The 19,127-nt window shown below is 41.8% G+C and overlaps 1 protein-coding gene across 1 annotated transcript in view; it reads right to left on the bottom strand.

Moving 5' to 3' along the window:
• LOC120748542 (amine oxidase [flavin-containing] B-like) overlaps positions 1-19,127 on the bottom strand; it is a 51,847-nt gene that overhangs the window by 10,447 nt on the left and 22,273 nt on the right. Inside the window, exons 4-10 of the mRNA XM_040055008.1 lie at positions 11,770-11,874; positions 10,980-11,071; positions 6,839-6,980; positions 4,981-5,130; positions 4,199-4,358; positions 3,355-3,451; positions 2,555-2,608 (exon numbers count right to left, since the gene is read on the bottom strand). Coding sequence (XP_039910942.1) covers positions 2,555-2,608; positions 3,355-3,451; positions 4,199-4,358; positions 4,981-5,130; positions 6,839-6,980; positions 10,980-11,071; positions 11,770-11,874 — 800 coding nt within the window. The remainder of the gene's footprint in view (positions 1-2,554; positions 2,609-3,354; positions 3,452-4,198; positions 4,359-4,980; positions 5,131-6,838; positions 6,981-10,979; positions 11,072-11,769; positions 11,875-19,127) is intronic.

A 19,127-nucleotide genomic window follows, 5' to 3' on the forward strand; every position in this document is an offset into this window, starting at 1 on the left:
CTTGTGGCCAACTGCAGGGCTCCACAAAGGTGCAAGTTCACAGCTGAGTGCTGAGTACATTGCAAACAGATTAGTTAGTTAAAGACAGCTGTGCAAAGGAAAATATTCAGCTTCAGGTCAAGGGCATCGTCAGGCTCTTAAGAAGTGTGGAAATTGGAATTAATTATTCATTAGTAATAGGGTATTATTTGACAAGAAAAAAGAAAAAAAAACAACCAATGAGCAAACAAAACAAAAACCAAAGCAGCAGTTTCTAAAGGAATGAATTGTATCAACATAAATCAGTCACTGAGGTCATTATCCCTAATAAGAGCAATCTTTGCATCTTGCTGGTCTCTCTGCAAGACCTACACTTTCTGTCCTAGAGAAGTTTAAAGAAATTCTTATTATAGTTAAGAGTAGCATGGACCACAACAGCACTGCATGGAATATGCAGTGAGTAAAATCCTCATTTCTTAGCTTTGGGCTCAGCTGTGAGATGGCTATAAGCACTAAATAAGAGGAATGTTATGCCTGGAGCTACCAAAGTAGGGTCCTGTTGAGAGTTACGCTGTGCCCAGTGTGGAAGAAGTGCACATGCAGACACTCAGCTCTTTTTCCCCACAGCAGTGTGTGATGCCACGGCCTTCACTGCACAGCTCTGAAAGGCAGGGCACAAGCTCACCACTGGCACCTGGCCTGGGAAGACCAGCTGGAAGGCAGCAGTGAAATTTACTCCCTTCAGTCTGGCTTAGCTGTTAAAAAGATTTCCATCCTCTCCCACAACTTCCAAGTCATGATTTAGGACAGCTGCCGCAGACTCTACATGCTACTCTTCACAGCCAAGGATTACCAAAACCCTCACCCTGTCCTCAGCACAACAAAGGGAGAGCCCAGGTTGTGTTGGTAGGTGAGCACAGCATCTCAGCAAGGTAAACCCTCTGCAGGGTGTCGCAAGAAGCCTGTGCTCAGAAGAGATCCCTCCCTGCAACCCCACAGCCCTCATGTAGATTATACAAACTGGTTGCACCCTGAGTGTACACTGCGAGAAGGTCTGGGCTCATGTTCTGCCTTCTCCTGGACCCCAAATTCCACTGGAAGGAGAGCTGTGCTCCTGGGGGGACAGGAGCTGCAGTGCAGCCCAGCAGGTTCCTGCCAAGACAGAGGCATCCCTGCACCAGGGGACAGCCAGCATATTTCACAACCACTCTTTACCAAAGCAAAGTCCCTCCTAGCCTAAGGTTTATTTAGCAAAAGAGTTCAAAACTCTCGTATAAAACTTGGCTGTTGGCAGCAGCAGAGGCAGATAATTGTGCCAGTGCTTTTAATGCCCAAGGAAAAGGATGGTGCCTTGCAAACAGCCAGGACAGACCCTCATTTCACAGAAAGAAAAGCTGTTCTCAAAGACTAAACGCTGACTTGTGTCGAGGGTATTCACACACAGTGCAAGACACCATTTGGCGTTTAGGATGGCTCAAAATGCTGGGCACACTGGGTTCCAGAATGCCTGCATGACTTTTATCAGCTGGCACCTGCTGGGCCTCAGTGCTCAGCCATTCCTGCCAAAAGTAAAAGGGCTCTGTGGAACCAGGCTGTCATTTGAAAAGACTGGGACATCAACAGCTCCATTTAGACCCATTATCCACGGACTGCCAGACTGTCTGAGATTACTGCATCTTCTCTAGTTAGACCAGCTATTACTGTAAAAATGTTTACTTGGGCACAGTGTTCCTTTATCACACTTCAAAATCAAATGCATTTTCTCCCTGTCAAACCAAGGCTTTCCTCACAAACCACAGTTTCTACTTGCAGCTTTGATTTGATCAGATACAGTGAATCAGTGAGATGGAAAACAAAAAATCATTACTTTATAAGTTCTATTTCAGTAATATACCAAAGAGCACTACTCTATGCAGAGACTTGTTTCAAGAAGACAGTAAAATGACCTTCATCTGTGCCTGAAGGGCATTTTTTTCCCTACACTGAGGGTGCAGAGATGGAGGCAGCTTTCTGATCCCTTTGTGATGCTGAAGTTTGCTCATGGCAGCTACAAGTTCAAGCTACAGGTTGCACTAAGTTACAGACACTGAAAGTACCCTCCAGGGTGAACAGAAAATAAAGGATAAAATCAAACACAGAGGCCAAACCTTTCCCTTCTGACAAGCTTTCCAAGAGCTCAGGGCACCTGCAGGAAGCCAGGGAGGCAGCAGTAGGGGAAGGAGGCTGGTCCTGGACACTTTGCAGCAGAATTTTATGTTCAGCATCTTAGAGCTGTTCCTTAGCAAGAGTCACACAAACAGAGAAGCCTTGTGGGAAAATAGGAACCAGGACCAGAGAGTTTTCAAAGGGCAACAGCTGTGTGGGAATTCTATGGGTTCTTCATCAAAAACCAAGTATGTCATCTTCTTCCCTAATGTCTGCCTACTGGCACAAGGTTACAGACAACTTCCTTCAAATCAGGGCACTTTTTTTTTTTTTTTTTTTTTTTTTTTTTTTTTTTTTTTTTCCCTGCTCTGGTCATTTATAATAAAATTTTGACTAGAATTCCACACAGATCTCCAGGGTTTGTACTTACCTTTCTTCTTTCGTGAGACCCGTCAGTCTTCTGCACTTCCGAGCAAGAATGAAGCTGTAAGATCACAAACAATTTACTCCCATTACGCTGCTACGTTTTCTGCATTATTTAAAATGCCGAGAACTTAGGATGAGGTGCTGGGATTCACAGTCATAGCTTTAGGGTCTCTAATCAAAACACCCATTTCACCTCTCTGCATAATGCTCTACCTGCTGCTTGCAGGACTCATTTAGGAAGGAGCCACTCTGAAATTCACATTAGAATATTTGCATGAGCTATTTCCCAATTACTTTAATTTTATACAGCCTTAGGTGCAGGCATAGAGCAATGACACAAAACTTGGGATTGAGCTGGAAATAATTTTTTAATAAAACTTTTAATACTGATCATATTCTCTGGTTGCTAAAATAGCCAGAACAAAATAAAATTTAATTCTAGAAAACAAAATTTCATTTAAAGAACTGAAGTACTTGGAGAAAACTTTACAATTTGCAATCATCCTCTTTTTTCTTTTCTTTACTTAGTCTTCTCCAAGTTTGTACTTTGCCACACACAGAGGCAAGACATGACAGTGATAAAAAGTAGAAAGAGAGAATTTATTTTTTGAAATTAACAGTGAAATCATAGAGGAAAATCTTGAAGTAAATCAATCTTAGAACATCACCATGCACTGAGAAACTCAATTTTTAATTACTTTTTAAGTATTTTCTTTCAAAAGTATCAGGTTTTCCACTTCAGTTGTTGTATCTAAGACAAAATAAAAAGCATTAACGAGACAAGACACTTTCTTTGTCCCTTACCCTATTATGGCAGGAAAACTGCCATCAGGTTTAGTGTCATCAAGTGTTAGACCAATTGCAGCATCCTCATCTTCAATGATCATGGTACCACAATACCCTGGCAAGAACAAGGTGGAAAAGCAGTCATGACCCACAAATCAAAACACAGGAGCTTCCAAGAAGTTGTAAAATGCTCAGTCACCTCCTGCTGATCCATCCTAAGACTAATAGCCAGAACATGACAGGATCCAGAGCCCTCAAGTTCATTTACAAAGCAGGGGCGTGGATGATATCTGTAGGCAAACAGATGTGGGCTCATTACAGCCGATAATGAGAAGTGGGTGTTACTGCATTGCAGTTTGCCTTGGAGTCAGTAAATTCCAAAAGAGGAGTCAGGATGGAAGCATTCAGCATGTCAGAGGAGCCCAGGATGACTGGCCCAGCTGGGGATGTCTGTGTGAAAACACAGTGCTGACCAGTCCATCCAGAAAGCAGAGTTTTTGCAGATCCTTCCATCACACATCACTTGTACCTTTACACCCCTGTACAAGTTGGGGAGGCTCATCTCATACCCAGGTGCCTCTCAAGGAGAAGACAACAGAACAACCAAGGCAATAAACAACAGGAATTAATTCCCCCTTCAAGACTACCTCCTTTTTTTTTTTTTTTTTTTAATTTCCTCATCCACCCTCTCCTCACAACCAATCTCTCAAGTTTCTCCCACAAGGGAAGGCAAAAATGGCACAGAAGAATATGAAGTCTCCTTCTAAGGTTTAGCATGCTCTGAACAAAGAGTCTGTTCTGTTGCCAGGTACTCTCTTCCCTCTCTCTGTCACTATTATTACTTTCAATTAAAATGCAATACCCTTCTTCCTCCAGAAAGTTTCCTTGTAGTACACGATGCACTTGATGACTGAGCCCATGGGGATTCTGTTGATGAGCTGGTTCCTCATCGGGGGCAAAGGTGGGTTGAAATGAATCTTCAAACCAAGAGCTGGGGGAATGGCACTGATCACATATTTGCTCTGGAAAAGAAATTATCCATAAGCCAAATACATTCTTCCCTACTTCAGCCCAAGTATACTGCTCTAATGGTCTTAGCAGACATCTGGGGAGGCTGCAGGGTGTATCTTCTGAAGCAATTCTGGAATTTAGCATAAGAATTGCAAAACTAAACCCTCACAAAATCCTGCTCATTAAATAACAAACAATCATTACATGAACAACCATCTGTTCAAATGACGGGCAGCTGCCCTTCCCCTGGTGTTGAAAAGAAAGCACCGTGCTCTAAGAGTCCACTCATCTCTCTTACAACTTGGAAGCAAAGCCTGCAGTGTTTTTCACTGAAAGTTTGTTGCTAAATTACACTTTGCACCTTACAATTACCCTCTAATTCAGGAGGTAACTGAACACAAAGAAATGCCAGGAAAGGAGAAGTTTGAATGCACACTTTGCTTTTAGGCAAAACTTTAAAGCTCCGACACTGCTGTTGCTTCAGGACGATGAGAGCGTGTGACTTCCTGTCACAGTCAATTAATCCTCTGCCGCATTTTTGTACAGGACTCTGGAGAAGCCAAAAAGCTAAAGGTTTTGTAGCCACCCATCCCAATTCCACCACCAATGAGTTCTTCCTGGACATGGCGTTACCTCATACAGCTCATGGTCCAGGGTTTCCACGACGACACTGTCCCCCGACTGGTCGATGCGCACCACCGGCTTCCTCAGCTTCACCCGCGCCCCCAGGCGCTCCATCATCTTCTCACTGATCTGCCCAGAGCCCCCAACAAACTTCCTCTCCTGAAACACAGACACGACAGCTCAGCAGAGCAGTGCTTGTGGAGCACGTTATCATGACAAGCATTTCTCTTGGCATTCAGAGCAAGACCCCGTCTTCCATCGTTATCAAAACATTTTTGGGAATTTTTGCAGTCTCACCGGGAGATGAACCCATTTTACTTTCTCTTTCCATCAGCTTCTCAAATCCTTCCCATATTTGACCACCATTTGAACTCTAGTCAAAAATAAATTAATAGTGATGCCTTGAGTTTTAGCTCTCATGTTTTTCAGATTCTGTGCTGCCTAGGGGCGCAGTTCTGTCTCTTCATATTTAGTGCCAGTAAGCTCCCTCCACAGAGTAGGGAGACAAAACAAATCCTTTTCCTGCTGGAGACCAAGGACAACTTTCAGGCCCAAAAGCACAAACAACAGTGGGAGAAACAAGAAGGATGGGACTTCACAACCTGGAGCTGTAATTGGACAATTAAACCCCAATGTGCAAATGGACCAAAACTTCTAAAAGTGTGAGATCTCGTGACTGTTTGTCCATTTTGCGGCGATTCTAAGTCAATCTTGGGTGTAGCCCTGGCCAGGCTCTTGTGCTGCCCAAGGTGCATCCTTAAAGGCCTTTCAATAAATACCAACTTTATTCTCTTAGCTCTGCCCAGTCTCTGTTCCAGGTCAGCCTTCTCAAGGCATCAACAGCAACCTCGTAAGAAAAATCCCTTCTCTAAATGTGGTCTCCAGAAAGATTCTACAGGCCTGTGTGAACCAGCAAGATTTCTGAAAAGTGCTTAAACCTTCAAACCGTTCTCTGAGTTCACTCATCCCTGCAGAGCTCTGTGTATCAGAAGCAGGAAACCTGACCTTCATAATAAATAACAAGGTGCAAGAAGTAACATAGCTCACAACAAAAATGTCTGCTGCAGTACGTAATGCAACCCAACTCAAACTGAAATAACCTCTAACATAGTACAGAATTCAAATAATATTTAATTAAACATATTTAACTTAAATTATCCACAGTAATTGCTTATCTATGCATATTTATGCATTTTAATATGGGTAATGTATTTGCATTTTTATTTATGATTAAGTAATTAGCATTTCTAAAAATATATCCATTTTGATACAATTAGTGAAATTTGCACTTCTCAAGTAGAAGACCGTTAACAGAGTCTTTACTTTCTCCAAATGCAGAAGCAGCTGTAATGTACCAGACTGCAAACATTTCAAAGCAATACAATATTTAAGCGTGGGTGTTCATTTTCTTTAGATAGATTTTAAAATTTTAATGGTGTTAATGCTCATAAATTTGCATTTCAGGAACCCAGCTCTGGGCTGCATTTTCAGTACTAACTTGCAGCTGACATTGCCATCTCCATCAAGTGCTTCTGCAGTGCTGAGGATGGCTTCAGCCTCATGACAGAAATAAGCATTAGTAAAATTTTCTCTTTTCAATGTGGATAAACAAAGCACATGTTTTAATCTGTATCGTAAAAAAAGCAAGATACAAATCTTCTGATCCCTGGGGGCAACACCTTCAGTAGGGAGCACTCTTCAACACCCGTTTTGCAAGATCCAGATGAAAGAGTAAATGAATAAAACTAGTTATCAGCGCGCTACTGGCGCAAAAGTCACGGATGTCTCTGGACTAAAGTAAACCAGCAAAAAGAATGAAGTTAAACCAGGGCCTGTCAAGAGCTGCAGGAGGTGATGCTGACAGTACCTGTCCGCCGTTGGTGGTCGAGAATATTCTTGCTGTGCCCCCACACTGCTTCACATACCACAAAAACCAGAGGGCAGAGACCTCGTGGGGCTCAGAAGTGACATCCACATTCACAAACAGAGTGGCAAAACTCTTGGCAGCTCTGCAACAAAGGCAAGAAAGTTACTTAATTTAAAAACAGAACAATGCTGACAGATTGTTCTCGAGTAGGCAGGAGCATCTCTTTGGCAACCTTTCCCTTCCCTGTGGGGGCAAAAGATTCCTTAATTCCAGCTGAAGGAAGGAAATATCAATTCCTTTTCTGCAACAGTTTTCAAGTAATTCTGCAAAAAAAATATTAATGAAACACTCCTGTATTCCAGACAAATGAGGGCATTGAGAGACACAAAAGCCCAAGATTGTATCACTTCATGCTACTAATGCAAAGTTAGCCTGTCATCCTAGCCCCAGGACTGAGCACAGCAAGACCTCCTGTCTTCACTGGACTCCAAAAGCACCCTGTCCCCAGTTCCTGGGTTACAAACCAGATCTGCATCTCTTTCTGCCCCAAGAACACAGCACGGAGATTATTCAATCATTAAAAAAAAAAAAAAAAAAGAAAAAGAAAAGAAAAGGCGTTTTCTAAGCTAATTATCTGTTATTAAAGATCTATGGATTAGTCAGCATCCATTCACTCTGCTGTGCTCAGGGAGAGTTTTCTAGCTGGAACACAACAAGGAAAGAAATATAAGTAAGAAGCCAGGGCAGAAGAGACAGCACTCATGCCAGAGTCTAGCAAGAAAAAGGAAAGGAAAGGATACTTTTGGTAGCTCAACTCAGTATTTTGAACAGTGTCCTTGCATCCAGTGGCAATGAACACAGAAGCAGAAAGCTGAACGAAAGTCCCCTGTGTCTGAAAAGGGATCCCTGCTTTATGTCCTGTAACCTGTTCTTTCACAGCAGCTCTACTGCAAATTACTGTATAAACCTGTACAAGTTTTTGGGGTGCACTAAGACACAGGTAATTAAGGCTCAGGGAAATATTCCTCCTGTTATAAATAAATACTTCCCTCTGCCTTCACTCTGAAGGGGAGTTTAAAGAGACATAAACAGGACCAGAAGATGCTCAGTTTAACATTGTAACAGCATTGTAACTGATAAGAATGAAGATTCTATAGATACTTCACATGTAAGGCATCAAAGCCAGTGCAGAATCCACTTCTGGTTGCTTCTTTCTTTTTCTTCAGTCTTCAAACTTTCAAAAAAAAAAAAAAAGCAACTCTTACATGCTATTTCAAAGGGCTCTAGATCTATATAGAAAAAGGCATCTTCTTTCTTTCCTAAAAATGCAAAGTCCCACTCAAGTACAAAGCTGATCCATTTTCTGAAAAATGGGTGCATTCTGAATTCATTCTTGACAGCCAAAAATAATACAGGAATTTTTTGTAAGTTTTTCATCTGTATAAACACATACTGTAAAATATGACTGACTCTCTGAGATATTTTGCCTAATGTATATGTATTTATTAATGTCTTATAAGCAGATGCTATTACATGGTGGTTATATTCCACCACATTCTGCCACCTTCTCCTATTGCTTTTCAGTTTCTGATGTTTTATCTAGAAGTGGCAGTATGATTTCAACCAAGAGCATTCAGGATATTTCCAGCACGCAGCTCTAGCCAAAAGCAAACCTGTACAGTCTGTTAGATAAGAGGAAGGAGTAGAAGATTGCCCTTCTGGACCATTACCTTTCAGGGTGGGAAGTTTCTGCAGCATGTTACCTCAGTCTTGAACAAACCAAGCAAATCAAGCCAAGATGCACATATAAAATCTGAAAAGCATCTTCAGCTTATGCCAATATTCAGGTAAAATGTCAAGTCTTGTTCCATCAGAGCTGGAAAATGCATGACTGTAGTCACATGAGCTATTGGATATTGAGTGAGCACCAGTGCTGGTGTTTTGCTCCCTTGCACAGCTCCTCACCCTGTCTGAGGCTCACACAGCCAGCACAGCTGTCAGCACACATTTCCATTTGGTTTTACTCGATTTGCACTCAGGGTACAAATGAGAAAGGTCCTCTATTTGCTTCTGTGCAGCTGTCACTCCTGTGAAAGCAAAACTATGGACCAGAAGATTCCAAGTTTTTGGACAACAGCCTGCTGTCCATTAACAATCATTGAACTATAGAATGGTGAAAGGATGTTGTAGCTGGTTCTGTCCCCGCACCAGGTGGATGCCGGACTCCGGCTGGCTCAGATCTGCACAGCCACAAGATGTTTCCAGTTCAGATGGGCACGCAGGCTATCTTCACCTGCTGGCTCGGCTTCTCAGCAGCAGCTGGACTAAAGAGTGTTGTGACAGCAGTGGCAGCAGAAAAGGATGGCTCTCAGCTTAGCAGGTTAAAAGATGTTTATTCAGGCCCAGCTGCGGGAAGTCCACAGCTGGTCCAAGCCTTGGGCCAGAGAGGCCAGAGAGCGAGAGAGGAGAGCAGAGCAGAAAGAGTTTGAATCTCCCTCCTCCACCTTATAAGCGGGGGAGGGGTTCCAGGGAGGATACAACAAGACAACAAATCAGGGGATTCAGGGGGTAACAAGGTGTGCCCACCCCCAAGCCTTGGACCACTAAAATCCAGAGCTAAAGGAATTCCCCTAGGCTATCTATCACCTGAAGCCCTCTCCCTGTGATTGCTCAATCTTGGGGAGGGGTCCCAAAGTGATAGACAAGCTGCCCCAGAGTGGGGCGGGAGGGGGCAGAGGGGATGGTCCAAGTCAGGTGAGGAGTGGGAGGACTGACACAAAACACCTTGTTATACAGAACACACAAAAGGGTTACAGAACTGGGGATACAGTGAAATGAACCATAACATAAACTTTCTTATAAAAACCTAATAAAACAATTCTCGCACCGCCACAAAATGTAAAGTGTCCTTTATCACTTCCAGTTCCAGCCTCCCTGTCATGGGCAGAGACCTTGCACGGGACCAGGTGGCTTCCAGCCTGCCCTTGGACACTTCCACAGATGAGGCAGCCACAGCTTCTCTAGGCAACCTGTGCCAGTGCCTTATCCCCAACGTAGTAAAAAAATTCTTCCAAATATCAAATTTAACCCTGCCCTCTCTGGTGTAAAGCCAGAACCCCCTGTCCTATTACTTCTGTCCTTGTCCACAGTCCCTCTCCAGCTCTCTTGCAGCCCCTTTAGGCACTGGAAGGTGCTCTAAAGCCTCCCTGGATTCTTCTCCAAGCTGGGCAATCTTCTCAGCCCAGCTTCACAGCAGAGGTGCTCCAGCCCTTAATCGTCTTTGTGGCCTCATGTGGACTCACTGCAACAGGCCCAACATGAACAAAGGCCATGCTGCTCTCCAGAGGTGCCTGAAGCCATCAAAACGTCAATGGCAGCACCAGCCTTAGTGGGCACTGACAGTTCCTTCACCAAGCTCCAGCTCTTGGCAGCCACGTGTTGGATACTCAGCAATTCTGAAGAGGTGGCTGTAGAAATCAATCTGCTCTACAGCAACCAGGATTAATGGGCTTTCTTTCTTTCTTTTTTTTTTTTTTTCCCCTTCAGTGAGAAGAAAAACAAACTGCTGTTGAATGGCAAGCAAAGAAAAATTGCTTTGATGTATACATAAAAACAAGAAGCAGCTTCTGTTTCCCTGGGTGGTATGTAGTGCAACAGCTAAACAATAGAATGATGAGTGCTAAAGTGATTTAGTGCTACTGAAAGACAAATGTTATCTTTATAGCACTTTGGAAAATCAGCTGGTCCAGCTGATAATAAATAAATGTGTATTGTTCCATCAAGAGTTTGATTCAAAAGCCTGCTGTAACCATAACATTTTTCTCTGAAAGGCTAAACACACAGTAAAGAGCAGGAAAGTGCACATAACAGATCAGTGTACTATCCATCTCTTCAGAAATAACCCTTCCCAAATATTTTTTCTTTTTCATTTTTGTCCAAAAAGTTAGGGAAATGTAACAGAATCTGCTGAGTGTGCTGACAGGTGTCGTGGTCCATTATTACAGGAGTTTCTCACCCCTCTTCTTTAAAAAGGCTGTATTTTAGTGACAGCTACATCTGTTTGCAAAGCAGTAATGCTTATTTGGAGCTCTAAGCTACATAAATAAAAGCCATTATATTTCATACTAAACCAGTTTCTTACTTTGTCCAGCACGTCTTATCTATGAAATCTTGCATAGTCATTTTGTCCCATTCCTCTGCACGTGGAGCCTTCCATGGAGCCTCATTGGGAATCTAAGGAGACATAAAGAAAAGCATTTATCAGCAAGTGAATGAGTGGCAAAGAAATACAAATAATCTTGTCTTTAAATGCTAATTCAGCCTGCACATTTCTGGCAGGTAACACAGTGAACTTTACAGAGAACGCTTTTGGGGGAGAGGGTTTGTTTGTTCGCTTGTTTTAACATTCCTTTTTTTTTTTTAGATTGAAAAATAGAGAGCAATTTTAGAGTGAAGAAATGCCTCTAAGTTATTCCATATCTCTCACTTCTATCTAGACAAGGAAGAGCAGCCTCTTCTCAAATCTTGTAGCTCAGTCAATGGAAAACTGGTAACAAACTAGAACAGACAAGTTGAATTTCAGGGTAGAAAAGGGCAAATGTTTGAGTTCTGCAAGCCTTTTAAAATATTACTTACCAAATCACCAGGAAAAGCGGTAAAAATCAGTCACAGGCATAAACCTTGACATCCCCATCACTAGATAAAATGAAGGGATGCATGCAGACAGCCTCAGCAGAGCAGGATTCAGAAGAGCTCACCAGAAGGACACTCTCAGAGGTGCTCTGACCACCAGTGTGGACCAAAATGTGGCTGCTCCTGCCAGCACTGGGTTTGTTCAAGGCAGAGCAGCTTTGGCTGTCTGCACTCTGACCCTTCCCTCTGCCCCTCACGGAGACAGCTGAGCTGATCCAGCTGCAATGCCTGTGCCATACCTCCTTCCCCATCTCATCCATGGTCCTCCAGAGGTTGTTGTAGTCCAGGTATGCCAAGGGGTTCCACATAGGAGGGAATGGGCCTTTGAAGGGGTAAGATTTACCCTACAAGACGAAAAACAAACAAAAACACCATAAAAAGCCCCGAAAGATAATCATAATCATGGGTTCAGCGCGTGGGAGGAGGCACCAAAAGGTTGAGCGTTCACAGAATCACAAATTTAATCAATCCATGGGGCAGCATCTGATGGGTCATTGTCTGTGTGTGCAGGACACAGTACAAGAGGCACAAAGTGAAACACAGGAGGTTCCTTCTGAACATCAGGAAATGTTTTTTTCACCATGAGGGCTCCTGAGCACTGACACTGATTGCCCAGAGAAGTTGTTGTGCCTTCCATCCTTGGAGATGCTCCAAGGTTACCTGAACATGATCCTGGGAAACCAGCTCTGGGTGGTTATTCTGTGACTCTGCATGCGCAATTCAGGTGTGACACACAGCTGAATTAGCAAGTCAGACTTTAGCAAGTCAGTGAAGAACTGATACTTCACCTTCAAAGCACTTGGCACTTCTGGGCAACCAAACTAACACCCTGCAGCAGAGCCACTAAGATCAGACCAGGAAAAAAAAAAAAAAGAGATGAAACAGCATTGTCTGAGTGAGTGGAAAAATTGGCAATTTGCTACTAAAGAGGATGTCTATTTATTTATTTAAATTCTTTTTCCCTCTTAATTTTTCATGAAAACAATTAACTGTTAATTGCATTTAGTAGTTTAGGGTTTTTTTTTTCTGGGGTTGTTTTTTTGTTTGTTTGTTTTGGTGTTTTTTGGGGGGTGTTTGCTTTTTTGGTGTGTGTTTTTGGGGTTTTTTTGTTTCGTTTTGTTTGGGTGGGGTTTTTTTTCCTTTCAAAATCAGACAACAGTAGTCGTGGTAAGCTTTATTATACAATAAATCATAGCTCAGAGACCTTCCTAGGGAAAAAAAAAAATGTCTCACCAAACTTAAAGATTAACAGCGCTGCAGAAAATGTAGCATTTACTAATTAGACTTATTCTTCCAGCCCAAGACCCTTCCCTAGCTGTAAATTACAGAGTAGGACAGTGTGACTCATATTAATGTCCTAATTACGTCATTACATATTTAATAGTCCTATTTTTTATATCTAAATCTCCATTACTAAATGTTCAGAAAGTCTAGATTTAATTAAGAGTGGAAGACAATGCGTAATTTGTAGAGCTGTTTTATTTACATGGGATTTCTCTGGCTGACTTTATGGATGGCAGCCTAATAGCTTTAAAAATTCACAAAGAAAAACTCATTAGCTTTATGTGGGTACTTGCTTTTTCACAATGCATTATGGAGTCCATAAGATAGGTAAATAATAATGGCCATATTGCCTGCCACAGCTGATTTTTCAAAAATTATATTAAATTATGCACTTAAGTGTGCACTGTGTGAGCATGGAAGTCAAACAGTAGAAGTACTAACTTTTAATAGATATTTGATGCAGTGCTACACTAATCCATCACTGAAAAAAGCATTCACACTGGCTTAACAAAATTGTTCTGCACCTAGATTTAATATTTATAACCAGGTAACAACAACAACAGTGTGTTTTTGAAGAGAAGTATCCAAAGACCACTTACTCTAAGAAATGTCAGGCCTGATTTGATTTAGCCTCTTTATTAATACTGTGAAAGAAGGGACAGAGAGAACATTACTCAAATCTTCAGGTGTCGACAAGCACCAGTAAAAGGGCACAAAGGGACCCTGAAAGACTCAAAACTTGGTCTGGAAATAACAAAATGAGAGATAACTTTGAAGAATGCTGGCAAATAACTTAGAGGACTTTTAATTCAAAGAGAAGGAGACTCAGAAATCAGCAAGAAAAATATCAAGCCTATGAGTAAAAGAAAATTAGTTTACAAAACTCCCAAACAGGTCAGAGAAAGTGAAAAGGAAACTGGTTTTTCACCTAGTCTTTATGGACAGAAGACTCTAATGGAATCAGAAACACCAAGGCAGCAATGAAAGTTAGGAAGAAAGCAAAATGGAAAGGAAAGCATTTAATTCTTTGGTAAATGCATAAGAAGGAACTACAAGGTAACAATTTAATTCTGCAGTGCTTTTGATGATAAATTATGGCTTTTACAAGGCCAAAATCAAATTTTTAGAAGTTTTCAGTCAGAAGTTCTGTCACAGCCAGAGTAGATCTCTAGTCACCTCATGCGCCAGAGGCACCAAGGTTGAAAACGCAGCATTTCCAATTTAAGGATGGACATTTTGGCACATGTTCACCCACAAAATGGAGGGTTGTCTTTACTTCTTTTCATTCAATGTGAAATCAAAGTGCATTTCTACTTTTTGCATTTGTGCTCAACTGTACGAAAACATTGGAATCAGGAAAACAAAAACTGGAATAAGGAAAATATATCCCTGTAGATGGAGATGAACAGAAAGCATTTGCTTCATCAGAGGCATTTGGTCCCAACATGAACATCTGGGTATTATTATGGAATCTCTTCACATGGAATCAATTTATACTGGGGCACACATCAATTCATACTTGGCTGCCAAAGGGCTGTGAGAGAAGAGCAAAACCTCTTAGACCAAGTGCCTTCCTGTCCCAGGTGATAACATCTGAACCATGCTGGAAATTACCTTTTAGATATTTGGGGCACATTACAATTCCATAACAGGCTCTATGGCCTCAAGAAGTCAACTTTACTGCGGCTTCTTTTGAACTCTGGAGCCTTCACTAGTGTCAGCATCCTGTAAATATTCCAAAATCCAGAGCTTATCAGTTTGGTTTCAAGTACCTGTTATTTCCCAAATTTAAGTTTATGAAACAAGCCTACTGCTGTGCTCAAGAAAACCAGGACAGCATCAGAATGGATTATCCTAATTATGGATTTTATTCTGAGCTTCCTGGCCTGCCAGAGGCAACCCTAACCCAGTTATCCTCTCTGAGTTAACTCAAGTCTTACGAATTCCCAGCTGTGCTTCCTCATGAGCGCACGGCTAAGAGACACACAAACCATATTTCTGTTTTACTCTTCTTCTATTTCACTGCATTTGAACTGCCCAAAGGAAAATCTAGGGTATGTCTCTTGTGTAGGAATCTGGGGTGGTAAGTCTCATAAAGAGCAGGAAGAAACTCCTACCTGAAAAAAATAAAAACAGCCATCAAAGTTAGCGAGTCTCCTGTGAAAGTTACTTTCAAGAGCTTCTAAGGCATCTCCTAAGGCCTGATCCTTATTTCTTGCACAAACAAAACTCCAGGAGCTGTCAATCAGAATTTTGTTCGAGAAGAGACTGCCAGACTAGGCTCTACACAGAAACAAAAATAGCAGCAGCGAAGAAAGACTACAGATGGCTCTGAGTAGTTACCAACAAAACCAAAACATTTCAGCTTCACTTGTGCTGAATTTGCATTTTTGCAAACACAAAAACTTTTTTGATATTTAGGCAAAATTTGCTTATTTGCTGGAAATAGCACTCTCTGTGCCTCCTGGTGGTGTGTAATCTCTAAAGAATAACAAGGCACTCGCACACCTCAAGATGCACAAAACATTTCCCTTTCAAATGTTTTTATACCTAAATCAGAGCTGTATAAAACCGTCAACAATTACCATCCCTTCCAATCACTTGACACGGTATTTTGACACCAGTTCTACAAAGCTCAGAAGTATTTCTTACCCTTCTTTGATTTTGTATATAAAGTTTTAGAAGTGGTTTTACGATGGCACTTGCAATGCTTTAAAAAAGCACAACAGCAGCGTCAGCACTTGCAGATCTACCTGCCAGGCCATGGATCACTTGCTGCTCACGAAGGCTGCTGCTGCAGCGGGGGCTGAAGCTCACTGAAGAAGCTGAAACTAAAGGGAGGAAACTCATGCAACCCAGCTGTCCCAGGGATAAACCAGCAGGGAACCGAGAAACCCAGCGTTTGTCACAAACTTCACAATTCCCAATAGACTTTTCTCAGCCATCTGTTTCACGTCAACCAAGACTTGGCTGCGTTACAATGGACCCGTGTAAGTCGTGCAGGAATAAGATTTCTTTATAGATCAGGTCTGCTTCAGGTCAAGTAGCTGAAGAAATGGGTTGTTACAGGGGAAAATAAACCTATAACATGACAACAGAATATCAGTAGCCCCTTGAATATCAGCCCCAGCACTCAGGGGAGCACAGGGTCCAGATCTCATGCGTCTTCTCCTGTGAAGGTGACAGTGAGCAATTGCTTAGCTGAGAAAGGACTGCCAGGAAATGCCAGTATCTCAGTGCAGAGCAGGATTCTCAGGAGAAAACCTGCTTTTGCAGGCCCAGGACAGCTTCAGGCTCCCCTAAACATTTTGCACCCAGGTAGTGCCAGAGTGAGATGCAGCACTGCGAACTGAGGCCCCTGGTGACAATGATCCATGCATTTTTCATAGCACAGTACAAACATCTTATAAATAAAGGCAGCTCTCGCTGAGCACAGCTATTCCCTCAGCTAAACCATCTAAACCTTGGACTGACTGCTGCTCACTCCACCAAGACTGTCACTCTGCATGTTAATTCACAGCCACGCAGGTCCACTGGCACGTAGTGCCCTCTGCTGATTCACTGGCACACCGCGCACACCCTGCCTTGCCACTTTAACAGCCCAGGAATGTCACTCACACAAAGCTCAGGAAGCGTCAGACCCCAAGCTTTGACAAGAAAAATCAGAAATAGAAAAGCATCACTTCGGGCTGTAACTCTGTACTTGTCTCAGATGCTCCTTCTCATCTGCTGCCTTATGGAAAAGTGTAATTTTGGTTTGGTTTATTTGAGGGGTGCTTTTTGGGTTTTTTGGGGGTGTGTTTGTTTGTTGTTTTTTGCAATTTTTTTGGTTGGTTGGTTGGGTTTTCTTTGTTTTTAATTCATAACATCTAACAAAACATTTTCGAGACTAAGCTTCTTGTATAATTATAATTCCCAATTTAAAAATGGCAAGTAGCTGGACCAAAATGAGAGAGATTTTACAACCCAGACACAGTGACTTGAAATATACATTCTGATAAGGAAAGGAGCTAATTGGGAACAACTTGTTTTTGTTGTATTATGGAAATAAAATCCATCTTCGCTCTGCCGCACTGGTCATGAAATCTCTTAAATATTTGTCATACTTGAAAAAAAGCAGAATTAGAGAAACACCACTGAAGTGATACAGAAAGTGAAATTGAGGATCTTGAGGATCTGCTCTGAATTTAAAGTCTATATGTACATAACTATTTGTTTCAATCAGCCCTGAAAATAATTAACCAACTCTCCTTCCTACTAGAGTGAGACTTTTTTGTTTACAGACACCAAAAAAACCACCTTTAGAAAAAATGTATCTTATGATGCACAGATTTATAGGGACTTTGTTTCTAAATACTCTTTGATACTGGGCCTGCATGTGGCTTTCAACACCTGAATTAAATTATTCAACAAAATGGATAAAATCAGTCAAAAACGTTTCAGTATTTCTAGAATTAGTCTTAAGAAAAATCTTCCTTCCCTTCTAAAAAGCAGATAAATTTGGCATAAATAAATGATAACAAAAGTGGAGCTTCATTTGAAAGAAAGCCCTCAAAAGAGCATCTGCCCACAGTATAATGAGTAGACACGCTGTCCCACAACTAGAACACTGGGTTTACATAGAACGTGGCCTTGGGGTCACTAAAAGTATGAAAACTTACATAAAAATCTACATATTTACATATTTTACATAGTGAAACCCACTATGCTCAGTCAGTTCTTCCAGTATTAAATATATATTTCCCTAATTCTGTTTTCCTGTAGACATTAATCAGCCTTTCAAGGGAAACAAAAATCAGTTCTACAATCAGAGGCAATTGAAGCTTTTCTCCCAGCAGCCTCAATTAAATAATCTAGGCAGAAGCAGAGATTTTTTCCTTGTCTCCTCATGAACAGACCATGGAATCTGGGAAAGCTAAGACTCGGGGATATTTTTTTATTCCCCTCAAATTTAATTAAGGAATGCATACTTTATTCACAGTTCATTTCTTTCTTACTGCTTTCATCCTCATGCTACCATTAGGTCACAGCTTCCAGCCTTCCATTCACCCTTCCTGATCAATGAACACCCTTTGCAAGACCTTGATTTACAGCCCCCCTTGACAGAGATCACTTTGCAGATCTGCTGCCCATAATTGCTTCTTTTAAGCTGCTGTAATACAAATATCAATATTTAAATTTAAAAGCCCTAATTAGGAAATTTCTTCCTGCAAATACTGCCAGCTGCCGGCATGGAGAAAAGGGAAGATGCCCCTCTATTTACAGGGCAGGTGCAATGAGACCAAACAAGTCCAGCTTTTCCTGTACTCCTGCCAAAAGCTGTTTTTCATTCTCTGACTGGAGGATATCCCTTCTGGAGGTCTGGAAGATGCTTTCACCGACTTGAGCCTGGTCAACCTCAGCCTCACTTTTGAAGCTACAAGTGAGCATGGCATTGACACAGCATCCTGTGGCAGGAGTGTCTGCATCCTCATCTCCAGTAAAGAGTTAAAATAATACAGATCTGCATTCCAGTAAAGACACGTGAAACTATCAAGGCCCCACAGAAATTCAGGTGTCTCTGAATTTACTTGGTTTCCCTTTGATACCAGATGCCAAGCTTCTTCAACATTCAGATGCCTTCCTCTCAGTTCCCCAAATTCTTGTTTACAAATTGTCAGCAAAAGGGGAGAAAACAAAAGACACGAGGCTATTTCATCTCACTTAAACTGATAGCTACTGAGTCTCACAGTCTTCCCATTCTCTGACTGCACTCTAATTGAGATATACAAAGAACAAAGAAAGCACCTTTAAATAGTCATCCAAAAATCTATTTAAGTGGTTCTGTTCTATACCACAGACTATGCCAGAAGATACTGCCCTTAGACTTGCAGACAAGGCAGGTGAAAAGCTTAAATAAATCACATTGCTTAGCTTCAATGCATATATCACAGACATCACAGAAGAAACACCACTAAACTCTGCAGCTTTAGATACAGCAGTCACTTATCCAGCCACTAATTAAATCCCAATACAATGCCACCATCATATTTCTAATCCATGAACAAGACCACTGCAAACTGCATTTTAATAAGCACAATAGGGATGAAAATGAATGACACCAGAGAGGGCTGTAAAATTTTGTTCTGCAAGTCTACTGTAGATCAGTAGGCAACCTGGCAAAATCAGGGCAGATTTGGGGTCCTGGTTAAAAGTACTGTGTGCATAGGATTAAATATTCACCTTCACGAGGTGCTGCAGGCAGGGTTCACATTATCACTCTCCCCAGTGCTGTTAATTATTTATCCTTGCATGAAAGTGGTGCCAGACTTCA

Source organism: Hirundo rustica, chromosome 2, assembly GCF_015227805.2.
Source record: "Hirundo rustica isolate bHirRus1 chromosome 2, bHirRus1.pri.v3, whole genome shotgun sequence".
Lineage (NCBI taxonomy): Eukaryota > Metazoa > Chordata > Aves > Passeriformes > Hirundinidae > Hirundo > Hirundo rustica.